This window comes from Salvia hispanica, chromosome 4 (assembly GCF_023119035.1).
Source record: "Salvia hispanica cultivar TCC Black 2014 chromosome 4, UniMelb_Shisp_WGS_1.0, whole genome shotgun sequence".
In the NCBI taxonomy this organism is placed as follows: Eukaryota; Viridiplantae; Streptophyta; class Magnoliopsida; order Lamiales; family Lamiaceae; genus Salvia; species Salvia hispanica.
In genome coordinates this window covers 39,102,019-39,121,096 of record NC_062968.1, presented here as the reverse complement: position 1 = coordinate 39,121,096, position 19,078 = coordinate 39,102,019, and the positions used below count along the sequence as shown (strand labels likewise).

The 19,078-nt window shown below is 34.9% G+C and overlaps 3 protein-coding genes across 9 annotated transcripts; all 3 read left to right on the top strand.

Moving 5' to 3' along the window:
- The first annotated feature begins 1,389 nt into the window (after positions 1 to 1,389).
- On the top strand, positions 1,390 to 4,919 carry LOC125218232 (probable envelope ADP,ATP carrier protein, chloroplastic). Of its 3 annotated transcripts, none has more exons than XR_007175909.1 (11): positions 1,390 to 1,785; positions 2,102 to 2,158; positions 2,681 to 2,743; positions 2,824 to 2,880; positions 2,967 to 3,050; positions 3,233 to 3,301; positions 3,390 to 3,502; positions 3,586 to 3,755; positions 4,128 to 4,206; positions 4,439 to 4,645; positions 4,731 to 4,919. XR_007175909.1 is itself a non-coding variant. In XM_048119865.1 (10 exons), exons 1-10 carry the CDS (start codon positions 1,465 to 1,467, stop codon positions 4,563 to 4,565), a joined length of 1,140 nt encoding a protein of 379 aa, XP_047975822.1. In that variant the 5' UTR covers positions 1,390 to 1,464; the 3' UTR covers positions 4,566 to 4,723. The 3 variants fall into 3 exon arrangements, 1 of the variants encoding a protein (XP_047975822.1); XR_007175908.1 differs by having other exon boundaries at positions 1,391 to 1,785; positions 4,746 to 4,919; XM_048119865.1 differs by lacking the exon at positions 4,731 to 4,919 and having other exon boundaries at positions 4,439 to 4,723.
- Positions 4,920 to 5,725: 806 nt separating this feature from the next.
- On the top strand, positions 5,726 to 9,843 carry LOC125224413 (protein root UVB sensitive 5). Of its 4 annotated transcripts, XM_048127811.1 has the most exons (15): positions 5,726 to 5,966; positions 6,103 to 6,162; positions 6,497 to 6,657; positions 6,795 to 6,895; positions 7,186 to 7,244; positions 7,320 to 7,366; positions 7,440 to 7,518; positions 7,817 to 7,889; positions 8,032 to 8,121; positions 8,346 to 8,405; positions 8,508 to 8,621; positions 8,737 to 8,797; positions 8,868 to 8,986; positions 9,199 to 9,291; positions 9,364 to 9,843. In XM_048127811.1, exons 1-15 carry the CDS (start codon positions 5,827 to 5,829, stop codon positions 9,598 to 9,600), a joined length of 1,494 nt encoding a protein of 497 aa, XP_047983768.1. In that variant the 5' UTR covers positions 5,726 to 5,826; the 3' UTR covers positions 9,601 to 9,843. The 4 variants fall into 4 exon arrangements, with proteins under 4 accessions (XP_047983768.1, XP_047983770.1, XP_047983769.1 ...); XM_048127813.1 differs by lacking the exons at positions 5,726 to 5,966; positions 6,103 to 6,162 and having other exon boundaries at positions 6,523 to 6,657; positions 6,746 to 6,932; XM_048127814.1 differs by lacking the exons at positions 5,726 to 5,966; positions 6,103 to 6,162 and having other exon boundaries at positions 6,622 to 6,657; positions 6,795 to 6,932.
- Positions 9,844 to 15,677: 5,834 nt separating this feature from the next.
- On the top strand, positions 15,678 to 17,725 carry LOC125222572 (cis-prenyltransferase 4, chloroplastic-like). Of its 2 annotated transcripts, none has more exons than XM_048125263.1 (3): positions 15,678 to 16,059; positions 16,137 to 16,199; positions 17,120 to 17,725. In XM_048125263.1, exons 1-3 carry the CDS (start codon positions 15,733 to 15,735, stop codon positions 17,498 to 17,500), a joined length of 771 nt encoding a protein of 256 aa, XP_047981220.1. In that variant the 5' UTR covers positions 15,678 to 15,732; the 3' UTR covers positions 17,501 to 17,725. The 2 variants fall into 2 exon arrangements, with proteins under 2 accessions (XP_047981220.1, XP_047981219.1); XM_048125262.1 differs by having other exon boundaries at positions 15,679 to 16,059; positions 16,137 to 16,204; positions 17,062 to 17,725.
- The last annotated feature ends 1,353 nt before the right edge of the window (positions 17,726 to 19,078 follow it).

The following is a 19,078-nucleotide window of genomic DNA, read 5'->3' as shown; positions in this document are numbered from 1 at the left end:
CTTATTGTTCGATTGCTCTTTGATAATGGGCCTAAGAGTTGGGCCTTTAAGTGGGTCTCATGGAATATTAGTAGTAAATTCGATTGTGATTTGTGAGTTTGTTATACTAGTACTTTTCTCTTTTTTTATTTATAATGAATATATTAGTTCGCACTTTAATAATGGACACCTCAATAAACGAAAAAGAATAATTTAATCTTCCTGATCATTCAGCAATGCCAATAAAATTAGACAATTCATTTTCATGAACTCGAATTTGCATGAGAACGAGATTGAAAAGTAATTAAAAAAATGTGCCATGACATCAAACCCACTAAATCAATCAATCATAGAGTCAAATATTTTCTCGGTCCACAATTAAATTTCATATTTTTCCTTTTCTCATTCATCTGTTGATAAATACTTCATTCGTTCCATAGTAATAAAGACATTTCATTTTCTACATTTATTTTAAAAAAATGATATTAAATAATTAAATAGAGAGAGAATAAAGTAAAAGAAAAAATAATATAGAGAATAATCTTATCTACAATATTATCTCTCTTACTTTACTTTTTCTCCACTCTAACTATTTATAATTATTTTTTCAAAATGAGTGCGCAAAATGAAATGCTTCTATTACTATGGAACGGAGGGAGTATTTAATTTTACTTTTATTATACTCCCTTCGTCCGCGAATAAGAGTCTCATTTTTTCATTTTGGTCCGTCCGCGAATAGGAGTCCCGGTTCATTATTACCATAAAATGGTAAATATGCCTCACATTCCACCAACTCATTCCACCAACTCATTATTTAAAACTAATATATACAAATGAGACCCTTACTCCACTAACTTTCTTCCACCCATTTTTTTCTTAACATTTCTTAAAACCCACGCTGGAAAGAAATGAGACTCCTATTCACGAACGAATGGAGTATTTGGTGAGTGGATCCTATGTTCCACTAATTCATTCTACTCACATTATATTATAAAACCAATATATAAAAATGAGAGTTATGTTCCACTAATTTTATCTACCTATTTTATTTTACAAAGTTAAATAATTTATTAAAATTGTATCGGTCAGAAACATTTAATAATGGAGGGAAGCAGTAGTTAATTGGTGAATAAATTATCGATAACCTATCTTACCTTTACCGCAAAAATAATTAATAAGATAAGGTACTCACCTCATCTATACTCCACGAGAGAAAAGCAGACGAAGACTGATATACTTTAATCAATGTTAATATACTAGTATTACACGAAAAAAATAACTACTCAAGTCATAACGTTTTTCACACCATTAGTTCATCTTTCTCAACAAAAATAAAAAATGAATTTTCTGTAATTAATAGAATAAAAAAAAAGGAGTAGTTGTTCAATAAACCCCCAACGCATCTCCCTCTATTCTTTAAACTCCATCTCTATTGATACCTTATCTGTAGAGAGGGAAACGGCGCTTAAACCCCTCTTTCCCAAAATGACCGATAATTCTCAACCTACATTCACATGGCGGGAAATTCCGGGCCTTCACCCGACCCGCTCAGGCGGCCTCCGCCTCCGCCAATGCAATTCCAGACGCTTCGGCGATGGCAGAGGGCCTAATTTTGCCTGTATTTCGCTCGCCGAGAAGAGGGAGGACAAGGAGTTCTCGCCCTCGTTCGATCAGATTTTGAAGCATCCACTCGCTATGGTTGCATTGGTCCCCAAAGACGCCGCTCTCTTCGCCGCCGGGGCTATTGCCGGCGCCGCCGCCAAAACCGTTACTGCTCCGCTCGACCGTATCAAGCTTCTTATGCAGGTTACTTATGCATTTAATTGTTCCTCTTTCAATTTGGGGGAATTTCTTATTCGGTCAACGTCTTAGTTTTCAGCTGAAGCTCTAAATTTCCTTCCAGCTTTCTCGGTTGGTTTCAGAATTCCGAATTGTAGAATTGTTTTTTCAATCTGAATTGCACCCGCAGACAGTTTTAATTAGAATATTGAGCTGTTGTTTGTTTGAAAACATTAAATTCCAACAGCGCTAAAGGAAAAAGAAAGAATCTCTCAGAATTTGAACAAATTAACATACAAGCTCATAGTGGTTTTGCTTATTCATTTCCCCTCATTTGATGCAGACTCATGGGCTTAGAGCTGGACAAGATGGTGCGAAGAAGGGAATAGGTTTTCTTGAGGTATTCTGCTTGCATCTTTATTGATGCTGATAATATTGGCTGCTTGATTATCACCACTCCACTTCTATTTTTTTTTAACTGGCACTTGGAAGATTAGTGCTGTCTGACATTGCTTTTATAATGTTATTTTATTTTATTTTTTTGTCTATTTGCTTAAGTGTGAGAGACCTTGAAACTTGAGAGCATAATCTTGATGTGTCACTGTTTCATTACATTTCACCATAATTATGTTAAGAGAGTCACAACTGTTATGCAAGCCCTTTTTTCTTTTGTTTTGTTTTCTTTTCACTTTTCTTACTTGGAGGCATACACAATTAGCTGGCATACTTCTGTTATTCTGATTAACTATGATTTTCATGTTTAAATTTCTTTTATCTTATTTGCTGACATAGCAATATTCCCTTGTTAGCTTCTGTAGCCATCTAGTACTTTCTTACTGTTACTATACTATTTCTTTAATGTAGCTTCTTCATTTGCTGCACAAGAGTCTCATACTTTACAATCTTTGGTATTTTCATGTAGGCTATCTCGTTGGTCGGAAAGGAAGAAGGGCTAAAAGGTTACTGGAAAGGGAATCTCCCTCAGGTTTGACCTGAAAGAGCTACTCTCTGTGGCTATATATTTCTGATCCAGAAAATGAGATTTTTTTGCTTTCAATGGTGTAGGTGATTCGGGTTATACCTTACAGTGCAGTTCAACTTTTTGCCTATGAGTCATACAAGGTATGTTGCAACCATATCCCAAAAGAAGCATAGCATAATTGAACATGCGACTTTACTGATGCAATTGATGATTTCCGTTTCTTCAGAAACTTTTCCGGGGAAAGGATGGTGAACTCTCTCTAATTGGAAGATTAGCTGCAGGTGCTTGTGCTGGCATGACTTCAACTTTCGTAAGTAGGAAATGGATTTGAAATTTAACATCACACGAATTTCTCGATTGGCAATTGCTTGAATATTGTTCTATGAAAAGAACATTTGAACTTAGTCAAGTTAAGAGTTGGAACGCCGAAGGAACTACTTTTACTATTTGCTGAGGGTATGCAGTGGTATCTCAGTTGCTATATTTATCCAGGTTACATACCCGCTTGATGTCCTCCGTTTGAGGTTAGCTGTTGAACCTGGCTACAAAACAATGTCACAGGTAAAACAACTTTCTCTATGATGCTTTATGCAAAGAGAGGACTCAGCGAATGTGGCAAAACCTCACATCCGTCCTCTACACTTTGCAGGTTGCTGCAAACATGTTGAGAGAGGAAGGATTTGCGTCATTTTATAATGGTCTAGGACCTTCTCTTATTGGAATCGCACCTTATATTGCAGTGAATTTCTGCGTTTTTGACTTGTGAGCTTCCGCTCAGCAGTTTTCTTTTTCATTTGTGTATTTGCAAAATGAGACGAATTTTCATACATAAATCTGAATGACAGGGTGAAGAAGTCTCTCCCGGAAAAGTATCAGAAGAGGACTGAAGCATCCATGGTGACTGCACTAGTGTCAGCGACTGTAGCTACACTCATGTGCTATCCTTTGGACACTGTTAGGAGGCAGATGCAACTGAAGGGTACCCCTTACGTGACCGTTTTGGATGCCATTCCAGGTAACGTTAGTTACCTATATGTTACATGTACGCGTGAGGGCAGAATGATAGGAGAACAACTTACTCGATTGTGATGCTTTAAGCTGTGATTATGAAAACTGTCTTATCCTACAACATTCAATTTGTTTTTTACTTTTTAAAGAATATTAGAGCCATCTTGTTCTTGCTCTTAAGCTATTGTATTTGCAATTCAATTCGCCATCTAGGTGCCACTTCAGCTTTTAGAAACTCTGAGGAAATATAGAGTTTGTATTTTCTGGGATAATTTTGGTGTTCAGTCATTAGTTTGTGATCTAGATATGCAATGAAGATACATGCTACTACTTTTTGGCCATAGAAATGCTGATAATTGCAACAAATTTTCTGAATCAGGTATTGTGGCTCGCGATGGTTTAGTGGGACTGTACAGGGGTTTCATCCCCAATGCATTAAAGTCTCTTCCCAACAGCAGGTTATTCTCTCTCCTTTCCTTCTCTCTCTGTACATGACCGAGAGAACTTAGAATTTTGAAATGATGTTATTTCCTTACCAAACCTTATACAGAAAGGGATTCAACAGAATACCATGTTTCAAGAATAGTTGCTCATTATCAATAAATTGACTCAACTTTGGACTTAGTTGTCTGAAAATCGGCTTTCTTCACGAGACAGCACTGATAGATTCCTTGTATCTCTCTGTTGCAGCATAAGGCTTACTACATTTGACAGTGTGAAGCGTCTTATCGCGTCAGGGGAGAAAGAACTTCAAAGGATTATGGTGGAAAACCGCAAGAATGCAGATCAAAGTGCTAGTGACAATGGATCTAGTTAGCTTTGCTTCGTCATCCCTAGCTCGCAGTCAGTATCTATCGTGCACAACGAGAAGCTCTTTTATTTTTGAAGGAATTAAAGGTGAGATTGAGCCTTAGGTTTTAACTGTACGAACCAGAACCCATTTTTTAGTAATACAATATTGTTCTACTAGTGTAACTTGAAGTGTTACATCTTACAGGGCATCTTCGAAGATCTTAGAGAGACAGAGAGATAGAGTTTATATTTTTTGCAGTCTACGTTTTATTTTCATTTCATGTGGGTATATATCATATAGGCATTTTTATTGTCGTCGGAGTATTATTTTGAGATCTTATATATTCTCAACATTTACAATGCAATTAGTCTTAAGATACGGATCTCAAGATTCTCAACATTAAATATGCTCTACTGCTGTCCCATTGTAACATTTGTTATTCCATCACCACTGGCTACTTGGTGAAGGAAATGGATCAAGGTTTATTAATTTGATGTAAGACTTAATTAAATTTATCCAAATATTGAAAGTACAATCATTGTAGAAGTTTTTATTATCAGTGGAAGATATGAAAGAAAGATTTGTAGCTCGAGTGAAGCATTCAATTCTAAATACATACTAAATTCATATGTACTATACTAAATTTGTAAAAAATAGACACGTGTTACTCCCTCTATAGAGGCATTTTTTTCGGCACGAGATTTAAGAAATTGTGTTAAAAGTAAATTAAATAAATGAAGAATAAATTAGAAAAAGAAAAATATAAAGAGATGAAGAGGAAATAAAGTAAAAGAGAAGAAAAATTGTGTTTTTTTACTAAAGTAGGAAATGACTCAACTGCAGAGGGACAAAAAATAAAAAAAGGCTTACAACTCTGCTATAGAGGGACAGATGGAATACCATTTTGGGTAGTCCAATTTATTACTTTATGAAATTATTTAATAAGTGGTACTAATTCAATTTCAAATTATTATTTTATTTTTAATATAAAAATTTAATTTATATAATCATTATGAAATTATTTAATAAGTGGTACTAATTCAATTTCAAATTATTATTTTATTTTTAATATAAAAATTTAATTTATATAATCATTAAATGAAGTTGGAAATGAATTTAAAGTCCAAATCCACAACAAAATGGGCAATAAATGTTGTTATCACATCGGATAAATATCGTCTCTCTCTTCAATTGAATTTATCTCTCTCAGTTCCTCACGCAGTCAGCCGTAATCCCAAATGGGAATACTATCCCGCTAAATTACAGCGAAAAGTAATTATTCAAAATGGCTTCGCTGCGATTGAGCTGCCAGAGCTTCAACTTCAGCTCCTGGCAGAGTCCAAATCCGGCGAGAGTTGACCGGTTTAAGATTTTGTGCAGCAATCTACCCCATTCCGCCCGAGCAGAAGACTCGCAATGTAAAAAGTAAGATCATCTGCCTTGTGTTATTACCAGATTCGCTTCTCACTCCAATATCGACCTTTGGAGCGAAGGAGAGGATAAAACCTCCATCAAATACATGATTCTGCCCGTTTTGTACGCTTTTGCTGCTTAATTGCAGGGAGGATAACGAAGCGCCATTCGTTTTGCTGGAGAAATACGGAAATGGCACATCCAAACGGTAATTGCTACTTAATAGAGAAGTTCTATTGAATTTAGATTGGTTTTGTGTTTAATTATTTTACTTTGCGCTGAATTTTTGTGTTTATGCTTAGGTTATGCAATTATGTGATCAGTGTTTTTGTTATTGCTAAACTTGGTGAATTAGATCGTGTACATTAGTCGCTTTATACATACATAGAAATATACAATGTGTATACTCTTGTTTTCATGTGAAAATCTTCTCTAGATGCCTGCTTTGGTATGGTTCATTGCGTGTAGCATTTAAAAGACCGTGTGGTTTTTAGATCAGAAATTAGATTGTAATACACCACTTGTTTATTCTGTTTCTCCAGCTTCATTTTAGAATCTGATCTGCTAATTAGAACCGTTCTCGAGGAGGATGGTTCGCCCCAAACCAATGTGATGCAAAACTTGCACGCTGAGGAAAGTGACGATTACTTGTCTTGGCTTCCAAAAACCATCAAAGCTTTTATCCTTCCTGCAGGTTTCCCAGGTTGTATATCTTGCTTGCAAGAATTGTTCATTCTTATGAAAAAATGTGCTACTGATGCATTTTAGTTGAACCTGGAGTAATCTTTCAGCAATTCAGTTCTTGATATGGTGCAATGCAACTCAAACCCTGTGATACAGATTCAGTGTCAGATGATTACTTGGAGTACATATTGCTCCAGTTCCCAACTAATGTTACAGGGTGGATATGTCATACACTGGTCACTTCCACTCTTCTTAAGGCATGTGAAACTAACTCAGGCCGGTAATTTAGCTTGGGTATGTTACATAGCAAAAGCTAGTGGGCATGCAGAAACCGCTATTTGGATCGTCTATTACCGTTGACATAGTATATTAGAGCTTCTCTTTTGCAATTCACTGTGTTCAGTTCAGTTTCTCGTCCTGCTGTTATTAAAGCCATTGTCAGATTTCCTTTCGAATTGGGAATATTCTGACATGAGTTATTTAAGCAGCCTGTGCCAGCAAGATTAGTACTCGATTATTGGTACTAATATCTGTGGTGAAAATATAGGCTGTTGGAGTAGGGTCATTTTCAGGAACTACAGCAGCAGCTTCTGCCGCTGCTATTAGGTAATTGCTTGGATCCCTATTCAATGACTATATGTTCACTGTTTAGTGTTGATGCCCATCTGTTTGTGCTCGCAGATGGGTGTCAAAGGATGGCATCGGTGCTCTTGGCCGTTTATTCATAGGTCTGGCTATCTTTCAGAACTCTAGAAAAACCATTTCGTGAACATGCAAGTAATTTTTTTTTTTTTGTGTCAGGTGGAAGATTTGGTAACCTTTTTGATGATGATCCAAAACAATGGCGCTTATATGCAGATTTTGTTGGCAGCACTGGGAGGTTTGAGTCTTATGGATATAATAGATAAATAATACTCCCTCCGTCCCCCATTAATTTTCCACTTTTGCTATTTTCGTCCGTCCCACATTCCACTAACTTATTCCACTCACATTTTATTATAAAACTAAGTATATAAAAGTGAGACCCATATTCCACTAACTTTTTCAACCCACTTTCCTTCATATTTTTTTAAAACCCTTGCCGGAACCAAAATGGACAATTATTATGGGATGGAGGGAGTAGTACTTGTTTGTAGTAAGTCATGTTCTTTGATGAGAAGTGGATCCTTCCATTGCAGCATCTTTGACCTCAGCACCCAGCTATATCCTGCATACTTTCTACCTTTGGCATCACTGGGAAATCTTGCCAAGGTAAAGTTGTTGAATATAGGATACAAAAACATGATAAATGAGATCGAGCAAGTACATGTTATATCGTTTTATGAAGTCCAGAAGATTGTGAAAAGTATGTCCAGAAATGTAGTGTTGTTTAGTATTTTTTCTATTTCTGCAGGCAGTAGGTAGAGGTCTAAGAGATCCTTCATTCCGTGTGATCCAAAATCATTTTGCAATCTCTGGGAATCTGGGAGAAGTATCAGCCAAGGTAGAGCTTTACCTAGTTCTGTATTCCCTAGTTAGTTATATTACATTGGGCCATGACACACTTTGCTTCAGAAATTGAATTTCAAACCATTTTATTGATTCTGTGGCAATAACATAAAGTGACTATACTACGCATGGAAATTTCTGAATTTTGGTCGTGAGTTTTATTTGGGAGCTATTACTCTGATTTGGTAATGTTGCTTAATTTTATGGTAAAATTGGCAGGAGGAAGTGTGGGAAGTGGCTGCTGAGCTGGTTGGGCTTGCTTTAGGCATACTTGCTCTGGTATATTGAATCGCTCCTGCCAAAAAACATTGATTTGAACATAATTCTCAGTTTACCACAATTACTTTTCAATAGCTTACTTACTCAAAATCACAATTTTAGGACACGCCTGGATTTTCAACTTCATATCCTACATTGACACTCACATGGCTTGGAGTGCGTCTTCTTCACCTATGGTTCCGTTATCTGTCCCTCTCAGTTCTGCGGTTTAACACGGTGCGGCATGATTTTATATCTGCTTTGTGAAAAGTGGATAGCAAATTCCACAATGTGATAAATTTGCCTAAATAATGAAACACGTCTTTGCTTAGCTATATCAGTTTTCTGACAGATAAATCTCAAGCGTGCACGGATATTGGTGAACTCGCATATTTCATCGCAAAAGATTCCTGGTAACACATGGTCTTCTATAAATTTTGGCATTTTTTTCCAACAGTGCTGGAAAAGTTATCATTGGATCAGGAATCAGTGACTGCAACAAGATGGAAAATATATTGGTATGGGAAAAATTTCTTAAACCAAAAATTACTTTTGGTGTGCCCTTGGAAGAGATGATTAATGGCAACAAACCTGGCTCCCTGGTATGATCTTTTCATTCCTTATTTCAGTTTAAAACACCAGCTGAATTCTGCAGTTTACACTACAAAAGTATAATATCAGATGTATCATGATGTCATAACATTGCCCAAAAATATAGTTAAGTAACTAGATATTTTCCCAGAAACAAAGAACTGTTGCTATTTATTTATTCATTCAAATTTGGATTGAACCTTTTATATATCTTTCTGAACAGGTGAAGATACTTCTCAAACTCTATACAAAGGAGAAATATTTTCTTGTGGTGAACCAACCCGGAACAGAATTTGAGATCTTTGTCTCGTTCAAGGTAAGTGATTCTAGAGTAACTACCAACCTTCGTGTATTTTGTCAAATCTAATAAACACCCGAGTTCTTGCAGGAGGGAGCTACAAGTGTATCAGTCCTACGAAGTGTGTGGCAATCCTACTGGCTCCATCAAAATCGGAGCAAATCAGATGATGTCTTGAGCCAACTTGAGCAAAGTTTGATTGCTTTAAACGATACGTTTGATGATTTTTTGCTACAACTGGAAAGGACTGGATGGGAGACAAATCAGATGTATCTCAAGGTCCCTAAGGAAATTTCAATTCAAGAACAATCTCCAGCGTCGTCATAAGGTGACATACGAATTCCTAGTCTTGAATATTTGTTTGAATTGCCACGAAAAGATATTAAGTTATTGCCTTACTCCAACCTCTGAGAGTCGGTTGAGTTCCAGAATATGTGATGAAGAGATATTTTGAGCTCTTTATAATATACTTGCTATAGTAGAAGACTTTCGCTAGCTGACTTATATTGTTGTCTCTGTTTATTTGATTCTTTGTACTCATGTAATATTAGTCATACAAACAATTGGTTATTGAGATGTGCCACGTAGTTTTCAAAATCAAAAGTGTAAATAATTTTTTAAAGTAAATTAGTTGATCAACAACGTCGTTTTGGTCAACAAGTATCTACGTAGATAATCAATTTTGCTGAATATAGGTAAGTCGGTTCAGGTTGGGAATTTATGCAACCTGTCTTAAGAACCACGTTTAAAATTTGCATGATATAATAAAATACTATTGTCCCATGAAAGATGATCCATTCCTTGGATGAACAGTTTTATTTTGTGTATTAAGTGAAGAGTAAAGTAAGAGAAAATAAAATAGAGATTGAAGTGTTATTATTTTTAGCAATAAGTTATTTTGGTTCAGATAAATAAAAAACAAAAATGAGTCATATTTGATCAGATAGAGTAAATACTTCTTAATAATATTTCAAATATTATTTTCAGTAAAAACTAGACATAGTTAGCCAAGTTTAAAGTTTACAACCATTCATAACCCTCGTTCAATCCAAGGTCACCCAACCATTTGACCTAGCACGGATTTTAAGAAATGTATTAGAAAGTGGATTGGAAAAATTAGTGACATGTTTGTCCTATTTTTATATACTCCGTATTAGTTTTATACTACCCCCGTCTCTCAAATATTGACACACTTTGATCCAGCACGAGTTTTAAGAAATGTAATGGAAAGTGAGTTGAAAAAGTTGGTGGGATGTGGGTCCTACTTTTAAAGTATTAGTTTTATAATAAAATGTGAGTAGGAATGAGTTAGTGGAATATGAGGTTCACTACTAAAATGCTAAAAAGTGAAGTGTGTCAAACTTTCAGAGACGGACAAAAATGGTAAGCTGTGTCAAACTTTCAGGGACGGAGGTAGTAATAAAATGTGAATGAGAATGAGAATGAGTTAGTGGAATGTGAGGTCCACTGCCAAAAATGGTAAAAGTGAATGATGACAAATTTTAAGAGACGGAAAAAAATGAAATAAGTGGCAAATTTTTAGGAACATTGAGTGTACTTTTTACTTCTATCGCATATATCACTAGTTTCTGTCACTCTATATTTAATTCGTTCTCTCTCATAATCATCTTTATCTCTTGTTACACTTGCGCAGCATGTCGCAACTACTTTCTGCGATATTGATGTTAGCGCCGAAAAATTTGGTTGAAGCCGAAAAATTTCTATCCATTATAAATACGGAATCGTATTTTGTACCTCCGGTGAAAAATTCCTGCTTCATCACTGATTCTAACACAATCATAATATATTTTCATTTCACATAATATTAATAATTATAAGAATATAATTAGTTTTATATATTAAGAAATACTATATTAAATTAGATTAATTATGTTAAATTCTAAAAGTATAATAAAAGTTGGAGTATTCAATATTAATATGGGTATATAGTGAAAGCATATATAAAATCCAGCAAAAAATTAATAAATTAAAACTTAAAAAATAGAAAAACAATGGAAAGAAATTGAAATCCATCCACGAAAATATAAAAATTGCAAAATAAATTAAATAAAAAACAAAGCACAGAGGAGGATATTTCTTCTGTCCTATAAAAATATAGACTCCTTTTACATTGGTGAGTCCTACAAAAATAATCCACTTCTACATTTAATAACCCTTTTTTTCTCGGATTCTATTCTCCATTAATAATATTTCAATTGGATATTTTTTATTGATGTTGAACTAAAATTTATATATTCCTAAAAATTCAATTTTTATAAGACTGGAAAGAGTATAAAAATTGAAAATCCAATAACTTTGATAACATATGAATAAATAACCACCGACAAAAATGGGTTGGTTGCCCAACATTGAATGCAAGGATTGACTACTCCGTATTCATTAAATAAATAGATCCACATGTAAAAATGCCCCTGAAAAAAATGGGTGGCTGGAAAGTGGAAGGAGTACGATCACTTTAATACGTGGTGTACCAGCAATGAGTTTATCGTAGTGGAGTATTAACTTTATTCATTTTTATTTGAAGTCAATTCTAGGGCTCACGAAAAATACCGAAATGCCATATTTATCGTAAAAATATCGATTTTTCGGTATACCATGATTTTCGGTAAGGTATGATATCTTATCGAATTTTTTCGTTAAGATAACGGTATGAATTTTCATATACCGCGATATACCACAACATACCAAAATTCGATATATACTGTAAATATAAATATAACTATATATAAAATATATTTTATAATATTTTTAAATTATAAAATCTATTGTAAAATATAATTATATCTATTTAATATATTTTTAAAATTATAAAAATATAAATAATATTCTAAAAACACAAATATTCTATTTTTATTGATGTTGAAAGTCAGGTATACCCCCGCAAAAGTACTGTATACCAAAAATGAGGTACGGGGTATGAAAATTCGTCATATAAAAAATAAAGTATATCAAAAATTTTGGTAAGACAAGTATACTTTTTCCGCATACCGAATTTACGATAAGGTACACGATATCATGGTTTTGGTAACGTGTTCCATACCTAGCCACCCATGGTCAATTCATTCATACACCTCCTTCTCTAATGGTATACTCCACTAGTACCTCTAGTTTTTCATTTTTTAATTCTCTCATTTTATTTTAGAAATTTTTGATAAAATTCTTAAAATTTTATGATACCTCTAGTTTTCCATTTTGGTTATTTTTTTAATTCTCTCATTTTATTTTGGTTATTTTTAAATAAATTTATATTCTAATAATTCATTTCATTCACATTTTATAATAATATTAATATTAATATATTATATCCGTCCCTGAAAAATATGAATTATTTTTTTATTTATCTGCCCCTGAAAAGCATAAACTTCCTAATATTGGAAAAAGTTAAACAACACATTACCACTACACATCATTTTATTTACAACTTATATCGTTGCACTACATGATGTGGAACTCACTCTCTACTAACACTACTTACAGTGCCATTTATCTCTCACTATCTCTTATTTTACCAATTACTCCATCTGTCTGCGAATAGGAGTCCCGTTTTTTCATTTTAGTAGTCCCGGTTCACTTTTACCATAAATGGTAATAAGGTCCATCTTCCACTAACTCATTCCACTCACATTTTATTTAAAACTAATATATACAAGTGAGACTCTTATTTCACTAACTTTTTTCCATCTACTTTTCTTAACATTTCTTAAAACTCATGCCGCCCACAAATGAGACTCATAATGGTGGACGGAGGGAGTATACATTAAAATTCATGTCAAACCAAATGTTTATATTTTTAAGATACGGAGAGAGTACAAAAATAGTACTCACATTCCATATTTCCTTTATATCAAAGTTGAAACAAAGTAAGGAATAGAGAAAGTACTCTCCTATTTCCTAAAAATAGAAACACTTTCCTTTTTGGCCCGTTTCATAAAAATAGAAACTCTCCATTTTGGAAAATATACCACACAATCCACTAATACTTACACTACTTTTTTTTCACCTTTATCTTACTTATTTCATTTTTTTCTTTTTCTCTATCTTAGTTTACCAAATTTACATTAAAACTAATGTCGTTTCCAAAGCTCCTATTTTTAGGAAACGAAGTGAATATTATTTTGTGCATTCTACATAATTCAAGATTCATGGATATAAGAGAAATAGCTTGATCTAATCTCATACCTCATCTGACCCAACTAAGATGTTACATTTTTATATTTGATAACTTTTTCTCTTCAATTAATACACTCAATCATTTTTTCTCACTCCAATTAAATATTCAACTCTTTATAATTAATACTTAACTAACAACTCTTATCTAGTGCCGACTAAGAAATGTGTTATCTTAACCGGGACGGGGGGAGTACTACTCAAGTAGTATACGTTCAATACTCCTCTCATTCACGAAAAATAGTCTCATTTACAATTTTGGGATATCTATAAAAAATAGTTTCATTTTCAAAACTAGAAAGTTTATCTCTCATACTTTATATATTTCTTCTTTCTATCTTTCTTACTTTATACTCTCTCCGTCCGCGAAAAATAAACAAGTTTTTCCATTTTGGTCCGTGCACAAAAAATGGACAAAGTTCAAAAAGGAAAGTTTTCAACCAATACTAACCCTACATATCATTATAAATGTGATCTCCACAATCCACTAACACTCATTCCACTGTTTTCTTAAGCAATGGGGGTCTCTCATACTTCATGGGGAACCAATATGGCAACCTCCCTCAATTCTCCGGCAACGCCTTTGTCGGGGCTGGTAGATCGCTGACCCCACAGGCGTTCCAATGGAGCATTGGAAGAGGAATTGACCTGAATTACAGCGATGCTATCTACCGGCCAGAAATGTTGTGTTCTACACTCGGTTCTCACGGATCCACAAATGTTCCAGTCACAAATCCGACCTTTAGCGCGGAAGAGTATGAGGTAGAGGAGATGCACCCATCTCCTCCAAATGAGAAGGCAAGGGGGAAGGCCGTCTGCGCCTCAGAAGGTTAGGAGGCCACAAACAAATTACCAATCTTTGGCGAGGTGTTGGATAGATATAAGTGAGGATTCAATTGTATCCAACAATCAACGGAAGCATGGTTTCTGCACCCGCATCGCGCAATGATACAATCAGCCTAGGGTGAAGCCCGATGGTGCACACATCGCGCAAGCATTTTGAGTGTGTTATGTACGACATCGGTAAGTTTCATGGCATATGCGAGAACAACCTCCGATGGATGACGAGCGGTATGAGCTACGACGATGTCTGGGAGTCGTCTAATGCCCAGTTCACAACTATCGTCAATAGTATGGGCTTCAATCACTGGGAGGCCTACCACAAACTGAAGGATCACCCCAAATTCCAAATCGGGATTCAGGCGGCAATGGCGCCAGGCTCGAGGAGGATGAAGCTCGTCGGATCCTAGTTGCGGACTGGCACCAACCGACTTGACCGAGTCGGTTGAGGTAAGTCAACCCACTCCTCGGCGCCCAATCGGAGAGAAATAGGCGAAGGCAGCAACGAATGGGAAGACACAACCGAGCACCTCACAGACTGACATTGATGTGGAAGGTGAGACAAGAGTAGTCAACGACGCTACATTACACAAGTTCTACAAGTTGTACGGAGAGGCACCAGACGAGCAAATTAAGACGGACATCTGAAAAACAATCACGAAGATGAAGAAAAAATTGGGTCTGGATTCCAACGGCAATTTATTTGTCTTGAATTTATTCTTATTTATCGCATTTTATTTGATACCAACAATTAAAAATGAATATACAAATATTGATGACGTGGAAATGGAATGGAAAGTGAGATATGCTCTAAGAGTATTGAACTATTTAAAATTATAAATAAATTCGGATTAAATTAAACATCGGTTCCGATTCTAGGATTTATGAAAAATTAAAAGTGGTTCTGGTCAATCGATCCGGTTAGAACCGGAACCGGCCGAATAAGCAGGCCTAATGCTCTTGAGATAGACTCTTCCATTGCATGGAGATAGACCCCTAATAATATATGGGGTAAAATGTTGACGTGGAAAAGAAATACCTTTTAGGAGAGCCCTTCTATTGTTAATGATATGAAAGGAGTGTTGGTGGATTGTGGTGGGATCCATACTAAAAACGTTGTGTATAATTATTATTAATTGAATAATTTTCTTTGAGAAATTCTAATATAATTAAGTTATATTTATTTTTAGAAAAAAAGAAGAAGCAAGCATCACTTACTTCAATTACTACTATTAACAAGGAAGTAAAGGTAAATTTTAGCTATTTATATTTTATATTTAATTTTTAATTTTTAATTTTTAATTTTTAAGTTTTTTTAGTAGTACTACTATTAAACAGTGTCCAATTGATGGCAGAGGCTATTATTTAATGGAGTGGTCTCACCCTTTAATTTAAGAAAATCCTAAAAATCCCGCCTTCCCAAAATCAGGAATGGTGTCTTCTCTCCAAATCCGGGTGGGTCTCGGGCTGCCGGAGCCACACCGCAGCAGCTCAGTAGATCTAATAAAGCAGGTGCCGCCGCCGCCGCGCGCGTTATCTTCAGCCAAGCATCCCTTGCTAAGGGAGTCGATGCCGAGACACGTGGCGGTGATTATGGATGGGAACAGGAGGTGGGCCCGGATGAGAGGTTTGCCTGTCGGGTCGGGCTATGAGGCCGGGCTTGGGGCCTTGCGAAGGATGGTTGAGCTCTCTTCCAACTTGGGGATAAGGGTTCTTACTGTCTTCGCCTTTTCTTCCGATAATTGGTTTCGCCCTAAGGTAAATTTCTAATTAACTTCTTCTTCTTCTTTTTTAAATTCAATTGTTTTCACTTTATTTGTTGATTTTTATTACAGGTGGAGGTTGATGTCTTGATGGCATTGTTTGACAGAGGATTAAGAGAGGAACTCCAAAATTTAGTAAGGTATTTATTCATTTAAGCTACTCCTAATTCATGTATATGTATATGGGAGCACTATGTATATATGCTCATCGTTACTAGTCTTCTATTTGCGTTCTTTTACTACTATAAAGTCGTTTTGGTGGTGTGTATAGTTAGGTTTAGAGCATTTCCAACCATTTATATTAAAATCAAATCCATTTTAGTGTAACTGTCATATCAAATATAATTTTACTTCAATTATTTACACTAAATGCAAACGTAAAAAATATTCTCTATATTATACATTTTTTTTACTTTCAAAATTTTAAAATGTTTTTAGTTTCGTTTTAGTGTAAACCTAAAAATAGGTACTCCTTCTGTCCCTCAATAAGTGTCCACTTTGGTTCTGATATGGGTTTTAAGAAACGCAAATAAAAGTGAGTTGAAAAAGTTAGTGAAATGTGGATCCCATTTTTATATACTAGTTTTATAGTAGAATGTGAGTGGAACGAGTTTGTGGAATATGGGGCCTACTTACCATTCGTGGCAAAAAGTGAAAGTGGGAAATTAATGCGGAACGGAGAGAGTATTTTTAAGAGTACCATTGGAGCTAATTGTCTATTTCATTTTAAGTTTTAGTGTACCATTAGAGATGGTCTTACTTAATCAATAGTTGTGTGTTTAATCATTAATCTTGAAATGGTTATGTTTCAATTCATATTTGTGTTTTGATAGAATTCCTGACCCATTTTTCTATAGTATAGACTAGCTAGGTTGTTTATGCTCATTAGAAATGACATTTGTATTATTTTTGGTTCAATGATTTTGTACATGGCACAAATATATTGCATCAACCAGTGTTGATCAGTTAAGTAATGCCTTCTTCATCTCCTTGACAGTGCAGATGTTAGGATTTCAGTCATTGGAGACTCATCTAAACTCTTCAATTCGTTACAGGCATTGCTAGCCAATGCAATCGAAACCACCAAGAAAAACTCGAAACTTCACCTCATCATCGCAGTTAACTACAGTGGCCGGAGTGATGTTGTGCAAGCCTGCCAAAAGCTCGCGGTTAAGGTGAAAGACGGAGTCATTGAGCCTGGGGCTATCGATGAAGTTGCATTCGAAAGGGAACTTGGAACGAATTGTACGGATTTTCCCCATCCCGACTTACTAATACGGACTAGTGGGGAGCTGAGAGTCAGTAATTTCTTACTATGGCAGTTGGCTCATACTGAACTATACTTCACTGAATCACTTTGGCCTGATTTTGGTGAAGATGAGTTCCTGCAGGCCTTGAGTTCGTTCCAAGAAAGGCAGAGACGCTTTGGCTGTTGAAGCTTTAGTTTCTTGATGAAACAAATACCCTCTCAGTTTCAATCTAAGTGGAGCATTTCTTATTCAAAATGAGGTTTTATTGTTTTGTAAGTCAAGTGAAGAGAATAAAATATGAAAGAAAATTAAATCGAGAGGGTGATGTTTTTGTTATGAAAAATGTGTACTCCATCAGTCCTAAGAATTAAGATAAGCTAGTCATTCTTTTTTGGGAATGTCCCACTATAAGTGAGTTGTTTTCTTTTTTAACAAAAAAATTCATCTCTTGCTTCATTCTCTCTTTACTTCTCTACTAAACTCTTTCTCATACTTTACACTCTCTACTTTAACTATTCAAATATCAATTCCTTAAATTCCATGCCCAAAAAAAGTGTTTCGTTTATCTTGGGACGAAGAGAGTATAATTTAAAATGTGGTATTTTAAAATGTGAATAGAAAGTTAGTGGAATGTATGATTTACTTACCCTTTATCGTCTAAAGTAAACATAGATAATTAATACTGAGACAAATAAAAATGACAAAAATAAAATTAATAAAGGAGGGAAGTAATAGTAATAATCGGTGCATTAATAATTAGCAGCTGTACGTATGTACTTGGAGCTAATGCTATTTATTGGCAATTACAATTTGAAGACTTTTAATGCTCATTCGGTCTTATTTTAAATAGAGTAATAGAAAATTTTATTGTTATAGTGTGACGCACAGATTTTAATAAATAAAAAGTTAGTTGAAAATGAGCGACAGAATTATATATTAGTTTTATAATAGAATGTGAGTATAAAGAATTAGTGGAAAGTGTGGTCTATCTAAAAAAAATGGACAACTTTTCATGTACGGACTAATATGGTAAAATTGGATAATATTTTACTGACGGAGAGAGTATTAATTATGGGTTATTGAAGAATTTAAATATTTAAAGAGATAGAGCAAGATAGAAGAGTTACCAACGTGAGATTGGCGGAGGGAATGAGCTATAGACAAAGATTGGAGAGAGATTCGTTTCTCTACGAGAGAAAAATCATAAAAAAAGAAATTGATAAATATTTCATTTAATTCATTTTTCTTACAAATAATAAATTAAAAGACTCCATGCATATTTATGGAAAGGAACGGCAACAGCAACGGCAATGAGAAGGCAGCTAGAGAACGAGGAAAGGAACGAGGCGAATCACATCAACCAAACCCAGCTTTATTAGCCACAATCCAATTAGGCGCACATAACCAAGCACTTGAGTTTCTCAGGGTTAAATTAGGATTGCTGCCAACACCCCTGAAAGAGTAGTATGTAAGGATTTGCAATGTGTAATTTTCAAATTTCTAGGATTTTAATTATGTAGTGTCTCCGTCTGCGAATAGAAGTCTCATTTCTATTCGGCATGAGTTTTAAGAAATGTTAAAAAAAGTGAGTGAATAAAAAGTTAGTGGTATATGGACCCCACTTGTATATATGAATTTTAAATAAATTGTGAGTGAAATAAGTTAGTGGAATGTGAGGCCTCTACTACTATTTATACTAGTATAAATGAACCAAGATTTCTATTTGCGGACAGACTAAAATGAAAAAACGGGACCGCTATTCGC

Coding starts and splice junctions, on each gene's coding strand:
- LOC125224413 (XM_048127811.1), top strand. CDS start 5,827: ATGGCTTCGCTGCGATTGAGCTGCCAGAGCTTCAACTTCAGCTCCTGG. Junction 6,658..6,794: donor CCTTCCTGCAGGTTTCCCAG/GTTGTATATCTT, acceptor CCTGTGATACAG/ATTCAGTGTCAGATGATTAC. Junction 7,245..7,319: donor GCTTCTGCCGCTGCTATTAG/GTAATTGCTTGG, acceptor TTGTGCTCGCAG/ATGGGTGTCAAAGGATGGCA.
- LOC125222572 (XM_048125262.1), top strand. CDS start 15,733: ATGGTGTCTTCTCTCCAAATCCGGGTGGGTCTCGGGCTGCCGGAGCCA. Junction 16,060..16,136: donor ATAATTGGTTTCGCCCTAAG/GTAAATTTCTAA, acceptor TTTTTATTACAG/GTGGAGGTTGATGTCTTGAT. Junction 16,205..17,061: donor GAACTCCAAAATTTAGTAAG/GTATTTATTCAT, acceptor TCTCCTTGACAG/TGCAGATGTTAGGATTTCAG.
- LOC125218232 (XM_048119865.1), top strand. CDS start 1,465: ATGACCGATAATTCTCAACCTACATTCACATGGCGGGAAATTCCGGGC. Junction 3,051..3,232: donor CTGGCATGACTTCAACTTTC/GTAAGTAGGAAA, acceptor ATATTTATCCAG/GTTACATACCCGCTTGATGT. Junction 3,302..3,389: donor GCTACAAAACAATGTCACAG/GTAAAACAACTT, acceptor TACACTTTGCAG/GTTGCTGCAAACATGTTGAG.